The sequence below is a fragment of the Pseudonaja textilis genome, chromosome 3 (assembly GCF_049901715.1).
Source record: "Pseudonaja textilis isolate UNSWEBS1 chromosome 3, rPseTex1.2, whole genome shotgun sequence".
Classification (NCBI taxonomy): Eukaryota; Metazoa; Chordata; class Lepidosauria; order Squamata; family Elapidae; genus Pseudonaja; species Pseudonaja textilis.
The window spans coordinates 139,059,153-139,071,306 of NC_141992.1; the positions used below are offsets into that span (position 1 = coordinate 139,059,153).

Sequence of the window (12,154 nt, forward strand, 5' to 3'; positions counted from 1 at the left end):
TGTGCAGAAATGGAAAAACTCACATTAAAATTAAAAGGAAAGGAGGAGGCGGAATTTTACTCCATCTGGAATAAATGGTATGATTGTCTAGAACGTAAAAAAAATGAAAGGGGGAATCAAGGAGGGAAAACAAATTTATGAAACAGATTATGATACATACAACAACAGACAGGAATTGGTAATGTTAGTTCTAGATTCCCTCGTTCTTTAATCAACCAATAGAAGGAATTCATTGGTAAAAATAAGTATAGTCCAACAATAAACATTAATAACAGAACAATATCTTTGATAGAATGTAATTAACAGAGAACCTATAGGAAATAAGAAATAACTGCCACATAGTATAATTTAGGAAATATTTAACTCACTGCCAAATGTATTAAAGGAAAGTTTAATTAGTTTTAGCACAGAGAGTATTGTGACGTTTGTTTGTATGAATCTTTGTCTTTTGAGTTTGTATATTTGTATATTTTAACTTTTTTGTATTTAATAAAGTTTATTTTAAAATAAATAAATAAATAAATATGTTGTTAAATTTGGTAACCCATAAAGGACTGATACCAGGATGGAAATGATTATGCTTTAGGGATTTATTTGTAGACAAGAAAGCAGAGATCATTTGTTGTATTTTAAGAGAAAGTGATAAGTTTCTAAAATTATATATATGATGAAGTTGGAAAGTCACTTCTTTACATATTACTTTTCTTTTCCTTTTTACTCTATTTTTTCCATTTTTCCCTTCTTTTCTGTACTTTTCTACTTTTTATCTTTATTTTTCCGTTTTTATTGTTGTAATTAGAATTGTTAATACAATTACTATAAAAAGGGTAGTCATAGAAATAAATGTTCATTAAGTAGAATGAGATTTAAAACAAAAAACAAAAACCAAGAACTTGTGTTCCTTTGTGTTCCCCTTGAAGCACATAGGCAGAGCATGTGTAAAGGTTTACAACTATCAGCGCTGACAACAGTAGCTGAGCTTAGTAGCACTAATGGAACAGTACATTATACAGTTTTTACAGGTTCCCCACACCTTCATGTGGTAGCAGTTTTTGATATATGGTCATCTGTCTTCAAATGCAAAAATTGATGTAAGAACCACCAGTATGAAATAGTATGTCCATGCATTATTTCATGCTATGCACTACTACTCTGCCTTAAAAAAAATCCATTCAGAATCCAACTGTGTTTAAAGATATTTCTAGGGATGCTTCAAGATTGTTTATTTACACAGAAACACACACTGATTCAGACATCCAAAGAGTCAAGGCAGTTTGCAGTTAAGTAAAGCCGCAACAAAGTTGAATATAAATATATGGCTGCCGTTCTACTTTCACCACCCAAACACCCAGAGGTTGTGGTGTGGGGGTCCTGCCCCCTTCTTGAAGGGGAAGAGAACTTTCAGCATATCATTCTCAGGGTCTTGTATGGAATGGCCTGATTCTTGGTAGGAAAACAATACAGCTCTGCACAAACTTGATTGGCCTTTGGCTTCAGATGAACAACAACAAACAGTAATGAAGATTAACAAAGTTAAATCTAGCATTACCCTTTTCCATCTCCCAGTTGCAGCACTGCCACATGCTCAAGTGAAGTCGTTTCTAAAAATTAATTTCCTTTTTTCAGATTGGATCCATCTTGCGTTGCCAAAAGAGAAGATATATTGTCTTTCAAAATGTATTCTGTTTAGCTACTTCTTTAAAGCCTTGGCAGTCATGTGTATTATAAGCATCCAAACCATTTGGCAGTGGTAGCTTCTCTGAGTAAACCTTGGGAATTTTAGGTTGTAGATTTTGTTTTGTTTTGTGGAATGCTGAGAAATTTCTGTCAGGAATTGTACCTCCCCCTGATGAAATGAAATTGCAAAGTTTCTTGGAGAGAAACCACGCTATTTAAATTGCTTGTGGAAGGTTGCTGTGTAGACTTTTATATGTATATGAAGATATTTGTAATGTTATTTTCCACAGGCGATGCACTTCAGAAATATTAAAGTAATGTGATGCAAAACTAATTGTCCATATTGCTGAAGGAAAAGTTGTCTGGTATTCAACTTAATTTTTTTTCCCACTCATTTCAGAGTACCTGGAATAACAATTGCTACAGACATCATTTGTGGGTTTCCAGGGGAAACCGATGAAGATTTTCAAGAAACCATGAAACTTGTTGAAGAATACAGGTTTCCAAGTCTTTTTATTAACCAGTTTTATCCACGCCCTGGGACTCCAGCTGCAAAAATGCCTCAGGTTCCAGCTCAAATAGTAAGAGTTGCTTTTTCCTTTTCCTTCTTTAAAAAACAAAACATTTTAAGTGAAATATTATCCACATGGTATAGATATATTGGATGCTGGTAATTTTTTTAAACCCTTTATTTTGCAATAGATGGGGGACGTTATTCAGTTTTATTGAGCTTATTTAGTTCAAAGTTTTATTTAAAAGTCTTACATCATTATACTGTCTATATAAAACCTATATTACATATGTACATGATGTACAATATTAACTACTACAACATCAGGACTCTCGTTATAATATTTTTTATAGCACCAGGTTCCCAATGATACAAATCAGAGGACAGGAGAAACAGAGCAAAATAATGTTAGAGAAGGGACATATCACAGTAAGATGATCTGCTCAAATCTACAAATAATCTGTTTCCAATCTCAGTGATCGGACAGTGATTCTCTCTGTCGCCCTGAAGATATCAATCTTTGGTGAATATTGGTCCATTTATTTTCACCAGAAGTATCTTTTCTCTATTTGTCATCATGCTTTTACCCCATCCTTCTTTCCTTCCCTTAAATGGAGAATGGAATTTCTCATTTGCCAGGAATCTGGGTATGTAAAATTGACCTGCATTACCTGAGATCAGGTAAAGTAAAGATTCCCTCAGTACAAGTCCTGTTGGGCATAGACACATATTATTTTCTTGGTAATAAGTAGTTTGGTATTTACTCCCCAGTCCCATTTAGAGATTTCCTGATAATCTCACATTGAAATATTAATCAAATCTATTTCTGCTTACCTTTTCCAATATTGACCACTAGAATAAGAGCTGTCCCCCAGCTAAAGCTCTACTTCAGAGGTGGTTCCCAATCCCTGATCCACAGCCCATTACCAGGCTTTGACCCATACGGAGCCAGACCGTGGAAGCAGTGGGTGAGCACAGTGGGTGAGCACAGAGCATACATCTGCAGTTGCGTGCACACCGGACTCCATTTGTGCAAGTGGAGGTCACGTATGCCCATAGCTTTGCAAATGGAGCTGTGAGCACACATGTCCTCGCCCATCGGTTGCACGTAACCATTTCCTCTCCTTCTCTCCCCCCCTGGTCCGCAAAGCCAGAAAGGTTGGGGATTGCTGCTCTACTGCATCCACATATGATGTACACAGAGATTTGTTTTCTTTTTTTCCCCCTAACTTTATTTGTTGTTGTTGTTATTATTATTATTATTATTATTATTCGAATTTAATATAAATTGAGTCAAATTGAATTGTTGTAAAATGAGAATGTTAATAACATTTGAATCTCTAAGCAGGACCTTATACTGTAGTAAAACCTGCTTTCGTTTTCCATATGTCGTTTATTTTTTCTACGATGTTCTGGTTTCAATAAGTGGATTGGATTTAGAGTTACAAGAATGAAATTCTACATGTGCAGTAGGTCTTATTCCTCACTGCAGCTCTCTACACTCTTTAAAATCTATTCCTAAAAGTCAAGAGACATGCTCAAACAAAATAGAATATAACTCAGCTTGTTTGATTTCACTGATTTCCCCCTTCCATTTTACCTTTCCAAGCCACATCCAACAGATGAAATCAATGGAAATGGTAGAACAGTTGTGTTGTATGAGTAGATTTTTAGTCTGGAGCCAATTTTATGGTTTGGGTTCACATGTAATGCTAATTCCCAAAATGTTTTATTTCATTTTGATTTAATAGAACATGTGAATCCAAACATTATAGGTTGCATTTGATACTTTATGAACATATCGTAGGAACATAAAAATAGCCAAACTAGATTAAGGCAGGTCCCATCCTACTTCCATGTTTTGTTTCTAAGAGCAAACACCTAGATGTTCTGGGAAGTTCACAAACAGGAACTTTCCGCCTCTATTATTCCTCTGCAACACTAGCTGGAGATATCAGAGATAACAGTAGATCTTCAAAATGAGTAACTCTCAACAAACCTATCATTCACGAATTTAGCCAGTATGTGAACTCAGCCAATTATAACTTATTCAGTAAGCCATGGTTAAAGAAACGAAAGAAATCCAGAGGCGAGGGGCCAGGCTAGCAAACACCAACATTCTGAAAGGCTCTAAACTCTGGCATTCGCTAACGCTTTTGCCAGATTTAAGGTCTACGACTCTAGTGTGGAGGAGGAACAGACCTCAAATGCAATGTCCCCTCCATTTGCAAGCTGTTGGTGTTGACTTTCTTCATCAAGGCAAACATTGCCAAGCAACTGAAAGGCAGTCATGTGACCAGGGGGGAAGTGCAACATTTTACAATGGCCAGAACCGCTTTACAGGCCATAAAGCACCCTTTATGACAGCACCTTTATGTTAAATGACCATTTAGCCCTTTATGTTAAATGACCAAGCATAAGTTGAGGACCACATATCTTGCCTTTAGTCCATGAGCTCAGAATCAGTGCAGAGAATGGTCTCTCCTGTTTTTCCCCACAATTGTGAACATATAAGGTAGTCTGGCTGAGAGAGAATGGTTGCACAGCGAACTTTTGCAGCTGAAAATGAATTAGAGCGGTGTTTCTCAACCTTGGCGACTCTAATATGTGTGGTACTTCAACTCCCAGATTTCCCCAGGCAGCATTCTGAGAGTCAAAATCAGCACATTTTAAAGTTATTGGGATTGAGAAACACTGGACTAGAACCTCCTTCTTCCCAGGAGCTCAGGTTTGAAATGAGGGGGTCCTTGGTGCTCTCTGAGCTTGCTTCTTTTCTTGCAGACGTTTCATTACCCTAACTAGGTAGAATCATCAGTGCTAGTCATGGTGGGGAGAGTTTCTGGTTTTGTTACTATCACTGACCAAAAATATATACACAGGTGTAATGAACTGGAGAAGGTACTCCTTGCATACCGATATCTGTTTACGTTGCTTGCTAGTAATTTCATTTCTCTCCTTAGATGAAGAGAACGATTTTTAAGGGAGCAGGGATTATTTTTTTCTTTGCAAAATTGTATCAATTGGTATTTTCTGAACAGAGATTAAAATGTGTTATTTCTGCATTTCTAATTTTCCTTTAAAATCATGTTTTTCTTCTTTCCCTACAGAAGAAACAAAGAACAAAAGAACTGTCCAAACTATTTCATTCATACAATCCATATGATCACAAGGTAAAAATAAAATGCAGAATATTTTAAATTACAGTATGACATTCATATTATTCAACTATTAAAGCTGAGTAATGTCTTGGTCTCTACTTGTTGGCTACAAAAAGGTATTTTAAGGATCCATTGTGGGAAACACAATCTAAATATATGAAAAACAGTATTTTTCTTTGGCTGGAATTTAGGGTCCTCCGTTTTTCTACCTCTCTTAGTCATTGCTTTTCATGGATGAATGAATTGTCATGTCTTCCTTTTTTTTCTCCTTCAGTGGTATGTTTTGTTTTTAATTAAGTCTCAAGAGCTTAGCAGGACTGTGGAACATTGGGTTCTTTTAACATGGACAAGAATCTGAAGTTTTTAAACTTGTCATCAGTGGTCCATTGATCAGTCAGCTGAATTACTTGATTTGTTTATAATGTTCTGGCTGGAATTTCAAACCATACTGTATACATTTCTGTGGAGATGCTTCTTTCCTATTTCCTGTAAGTCAGACGTAATTTTAGAGTGGTGTGTTGGAATAGAGGAGCTCCCATGACTGCCAAATTTGGTGAAATGAAATAAGGAGTGACACAAACCCTGAAAAGTTAAGCTACCATGTTGGATAATCACCTACGTAACTTTTCTTTTGAGTGGAAAAAACAGGGATCTTCATTGTGATCTTGCTGCTGTATTTGCAAATTTTATTCTCAGGAAAGGAATTAAAAAGTACTATAGTCAAAGAGTCAAGAATCATAGCCATTGTGCAATAATGCTTAGGGCCAACTGAGGCCTGACATGAGTCAACAATAATGAGGGCATGCTTGTAGAGGTGAGTGAACAGTACTTTATTGCAGGGGTCTCCAACCTTGGCAACTTTAAGACTTGTGGAAAATGGCTGAGGAACTCTGGAAGTTGAAGTCCACAAGTCTTAAAGTTGCCAAGGTTGGAGACCCCTACTTTATTGCATATGAAAAGGCAATCCCTGCTCTGTTCTGGATGTTTCTTGTCTTCCACCTCCTCCTCCTCCTCTTCCTATTTGTAATGCCAGAAGTAACCAGACAAATTTCAAAACATGTAAATTGATTAAAAAAAGGAAAAAAGGGAAACCCATGGAATTGTTTCATTGCATTGTACAGCAGAAGATACTTAAATTAAATGTAAGAGTATCTCAGTTAAGAAGCAAGAGAAGCAACTGAACCTCTGGAAACCTTTGAAATATTTTCACCTCTGAATTTTTGCGGTGGGACATTTTTTCCATTTGTAGTACAGTACCTCCTCCTGTTCTTTTATTAGCACTTCTGCTAGCGTTTGGCCGTTGGTGTCCCTCCGCTCCATTCCAGTTCGTTTCTATTGTGGTACTTACAGGTCAAAATATCCTAAAATCAGTCTGACTTTGTTTGTGAATAAGTACATACATTTTTCATATTACTCTGTGTAAGGGGTGGAAAAGAATATAAATATTTAGGTTGGTTATTCAAATACTTCTTAGGTATTTTAATATACCTAAAATAACAAAAGCACCCAAGGTGAATGGCAAATAGCTTTTGAAAGATATGTTTTGCGAGACTAGAGGAACACAACAGAGTCAAAGATAAGATCTTCTGAAGAAATCTGGGTTCCAGAGATTTGAAGTTTGTATCTATTAATCTTAATTAATAAGTTCCTTTACCCAGATTCATTCCTGCTACCGGAAGCAGCTCCTATATACAAATCCCATGCAGTTGTTTTTAGCTTAAACATTTGCTGTAACCTAATAATGTTCACAGGACATTAAAATTTCTAGGTTATAGTTTCTGTAATTCAATACATTCGTGCAGCTGCTGCCTTAGGGTGGCCCAGCTATTTAATTCACTTTACATATTTTAGTTCTTAATATTTTCCACAGATGCAGTGCTTAAGACTATAATTCTTTCCAATTCTTTGAAGTTAGCCGAAATGACTTCAGTAATTCCCACCACCCCCACCATATTATGGCTATAATCCAGCAAAATCCTAATCTTTAAAGAAGATAGTGGGTGGTTTGTATTCTTCACTGTCCCGTCTCCCTTCTGTTCAGAGCAATTCCAAAACTTCTTTTGCTTTCCAACTGGAAGAGACGGCTGAATTAGACAGGACACTAAAAGCAGGGTGTGTGCATAAAACTCTGAAATAGGGCCAAGGGTATTAGCGTAGTGCCAGAAATATTTCCACATAGAATCTAAATCATACGATCTAGTAATTGCATAATATGGATTCATCTGCATGGCTGCAGGGTTTTTTTTTCCTGTTAGTGTTTAGAAATGTAGCTTTTGAAAGTTTCTATGCAAGGGGAAAACTGAAGGAGAAGACACAGTCTAGTTTTTGGTGTTTCAAACACTTGTCTAGTTTGTCATCCCCTCCACAGACATGTGAAAAAATATGTGCTTACTTACTGACTGCGATTGAAGTACTGTGTCCATAAAATAGAGCAGAACTCTTCCCAGTGAAAAAGTAGAGTAGATCATTCATTCATTCATTCATTCAATCCATCAATCTCACCTTTATTATTTCTAGAAATAACTCAAGAGGGAAAACGTATTCCCCTTCCTCCTCCTGTTTTCCTCACAACAACAACTGTGTGAGGTGAGTTGGGTTGTGAGAGTGTGACTGACCCAAGGTCACCCAGCTGGCCTTAGCCATGAAAAAGGAGGGACTAGAACTCGCAGTATCCAGGTTTCTAGCCTGTTACCTTAACCACTAAACCAGATTGACTTTTTTTCTTAATTTTCTTTCCCACTTTTCATCCTGAGCTTTTTAGGTGCAATGAAGCATCTTTTTCTAGTTCTTAGGATATATCTACCTCCATAAGGATTCACATCTCAGAGACCGTGAACTGTGAGTTTCATAGCTCATAGTTCAAGGACACTATAGTTGTGTTAAAACCAGGGGTGGGATTCAAATTTTTTAACAACCGGTTATGTGGGTGTGGCTTAGTTGGTGGGTGTGGCTTGATGGTCATGTGACTGGGTGGACGTGGCTTGGTGGTCATGTTATTGGTTGGGCGTGGCCAACTCAATATCACTTACAACAGTCGTAAGTGTGAAAAAGATCATGTCACTTTTTTCAGTGCCATTGTAACTTTGAATGGTAACTCCGCACAAGCAAAGTACCAGCAAAGGAGGGGGAAAAAACTCCAGAGAAGTTCCTGAGACAGGAAGTCTAGTTCTGCCAAGAATGTAATAAGGGTTAATGGAGAGGCAGTCTCCTGCCTTCCTTACAGGATTAGGCCAGTAATTTCTTCTAACAACCGGTTCTCCGAACTGCTTAGAATGTTAACAACAGTTCTAGCGAACAGGTGCGAACTGGTAGAATCCCACCCCTGGTTAAAACAAACAAGCAAATAAAATGGCAGAGGTTAATGCATGCCCCAGGAGTCTGTTGAAAACCTTCAGAGAAACAGATGTCAGTATTAACAAATAATGAAGGGATTTCTTTTGTCATTCTGAAAGTCTGTCTCCAAATTGGCAAAGCTGCAAACTAGGATTTTTCTAATTTAGTTTTTCCTAAATTAGGTGGTGGGAATGGATTTCATTCAAACTAAGGTACCTTTCCATTCATGCAGTTGAAAGCTCTAAACTCATATCCTGCTTTGGGTTTAAGCAATCTTGTTTCATTTAGCATTTAAAAGTAGGAGTGGAGGCATTTTTATATTATTATATTATAATAGTATATTATTAGATGAGTGAATGCTTGTCTGTAACATGATAATACAGTATGTTTGTGATTCAGATTGTCTTCATTCTTCAGTTGTATCTGTTTCATGGATACTATTTTCCTTGCATTGTAGAAATCAACTTGCACTCCTAAATTCTGGGGCCTAACATGTAAAAAGCTATTCCTTTCTGATGTCAACTTTGCTATTGACTATAATTTCTTTCCTTAGTATTAGCTCATATTTACTCAAAAACTTGTAAGGTGAGCTATAATCCTCGAACATGTAATGTAGAAACACTCTACATTATTTCTAGTATTATGTGCTATGCTTTTTCAAAATTAAGTGATTATGATTCCTTTCAGATTCAAAAAGGCAGTTTCCAATCCAGTATGATTTACATGGTTAAAATTTCATGTCAAGTCTCCCTTAAACTGTTTCACTTTCCCAGTATCAGCTATTTCATTCTTAAAGGTGTTTTTATGAAGAGGGTTTCCCCCCCTTATTAAACCAAATTCAAAATTATAAAATAATACCAAACGCTTTTAAATTTTCAAATGCCCTATTAGCTAAGACCAGGGGTTGGGGAGGAGCTGAAGAGTGGCTAGGAAGGATTAAATTTAGCTGCTGTCCATGCCACAAGCCTACATGTAGTTTCAATCTAATGGAATATGAAATAGCTGACAGATATGCACACTGATTTATGATGTGCTGAGATGGTTTCAGATTATGCCAATGATTTCCCCAAGGCTGCCCTCTCCTGAAACAGATAATTTTTGAAATTATAAATCCAGCCTTTCTTTCAGCCTCGTTTCCATATTTTTGAAGGTCAAAGCAGCTAGGTGATTTTTATAAAGTTTATCTTAGAAGATTTACAAAACAAGCAAGCAATATTTACAGAGCCTTTTGCAGTGTACCGCCCCTTCATTAGGCTTTTAGACAAGGGGTAGTCTGAGATTGTATTGTGTTGCATCCTAAAACCTTATAATATATTAGTCAGTATAATAAAACCCACTTATGGGATTGAAGCTTGGTTGAGCCTTATTTTTTTCAGGTTTCCCTTAATAGGGTCTCTATTCCATGGGTGACTAACAACAATAAGAAGAACTCTCTGCTTGGCTAACATACCACAAAGACTATAAGTCAGCTATTCAGAATAATACACAATGTAGATTATTTCCATAGGGATTGTTAATTAGGTTGGTGCTGTTGGGTACATCATCTCCATCTCCCAATTTTTTCCTGCTATGGTACTGAATAGAGAAGATATCATCACCTGGTGTTCTACTTTCCATCTCTATTCTGCTGCCGTTATGCCCACAAAAGGTTTAAAGATGGAATAAACAAAGGCTACTCCCTCAGGACTGTCAATGCTTATTACTCAGTAATGTTTCCTGTGGCTCTGAAAAGTTCTGTGCTGTAGATAAATTTGTTTCTGTTGTTCACATCTCCCTCCCTGCTTTTGGTCCATTGCCTGTTTTTTTTTTTTTCTGTTTAATGATGTGTAATGAATAAACATAAAGCTATACTTTTTGCTAGCTGTATTGAGTGGTGTGTGCTCTAGATAGAGGAATTGGCTGGGAATACCGTATGTTAGATGCAAACCAAACTGGAAATTATCCAGAAAGGTTTTTTAACAAATAGAAGAAATGAAAGTAAGAGGTTCGAGCCTTTCCTGAACATGGGCGTGATACATATATGGAAGAAAATAAAATAAAATCTAGGAAGGCAAGCATGGAAGGACATTGCCAGATGTCTTGAAATAGTGAGCAACTTGAAGTTTGATAGCTCACTTAGGGCAATATCTCCTTTAACTCCTTTCGTTACATCAAATTGGATTTGAAATGTTTTTATTAATGAGTTTTCAAAGAATCAAATGAAAAATATGAAACTAAAATTGAACAACTTAATTCATAGGGTTTCATGATAGGGAGATTTCAATAGTCCTCTAGTGCAGTGGCCCCCAACCTTTTTTGTGCCACGGCCCGGTACCGGCATCACAAAATGATCCGCGGCCCGGTACCGGCATCAGCACACATGGCAAGGCTAGCCGAGCGACTGGCCAGCCAGCCGTCCCCTGCTTCTCCCCACCACCTTCAATTCCTCCTTTGTACCTTTGTCAATGGGCATTGGGACAGCTTTGGGACGGTCGCTCGGCTCGCCTTGCCTTGGGTGCTGAAAGAATCCTCGCGCCTTAGTTTTGTTCGAAGCTGCCCCCCCTTCGATGAAACTAAGGCGCGAGAATTCCTTCAGGACCCAAATGCCGCTTTCCAACCGGAAAAGCTCACCGGAAGCACTTTCTCATCAAAACAAGATGGCGGCGCCCAGCAAACCAGCGGCCCGGTAGAAAATGTTCCACGGACCGGTACCGGTCCCCGGCCCGGTGGTTGGGGACCCCTGCTCTAGTGGGTCTCTCTTAAAAATAGAAGAAATGCTTAACCAAGCAGGTATGTCTAACCTTGTCTATTTCAATAGACAACATTTTTAAACCGCTTTAAATACTCTCCTCTTTTGGGGGGGCAGTAGGTTTGTATGTTATTGTATCCAGATGTATCTTTAATCCTGTGCATTATCCACTGGTCCACTATATGAGGTACAGTGTATACATATTTTAAATAAATAATAGCACATATGCACATCAAGCATGAATTCAGATTTTGTGTAAAAGTACGATATCCTCTGATTTCTGGAAGTGTTCTCATTTTTGGAAAGGTTTCTGCTATACTTTGTGAAGTTCTGTACTTAAGATTTTAGATTTGTGCAGGATGCACTTTGTAAATAATGTAGAGTTTTTGAAAAATAAGTTGTGCTTCTGTCTGTATCCTTAAACAAACTGATTTTCACTTTCTGTGGCAATTTCAAGAATAATGTCACATTAATCTTCCTACTTTATCCTTGTGATTGTTCCAGCAAACTAACTGAAAGAGAAGGAAGCAGGTGTTCTTTTCTGGGCTGGGTAGCTTCAGAACCAGCTAATATCGGTCTCTCACCTGGTTCCAACTTTTAAGGTGATCAAGGATGTGTGGCATCCTCAATGTTTTATTTTGGATCAAAGCATGAAAAGGAATGGTTCTTTCTACAGATGTGTATATGACATTTGCATACCATTAATATACAATATATTAATATATAATAATTTATTATTATAGAACC

General features: G+C 37.3%; 1 protein-coding gene across 2 annotated transcripts in view; it reads left to right on the plus strand.

Moving 5' to 3' along the window:
• Positions 1-12,154, plus strand: part of CDKAL1 (CDKAL1 threonylcarbamoyladenosine tRNA methylthiotransferase) — a 299,952-nt gene that overhangs the window by 216,330 nt on the left and 71,468 nt on the right. For both annotated transcript variants that reach the window (XM_087930944.1, XM_026699524.2), the window contains exons 12-13: positions 2,078-2,258; positions 5,296-5,358. In XM_087930944.1, coding sequence (XP_087787070.1) covers positions 2,078-2,258; positions 5,296-5,358 — 244 coding nt within the window. The remainder of the gene's footprint in view (positions 1-2,077; positions 2,259-5,295; positions 5,359-12,154) is intronic.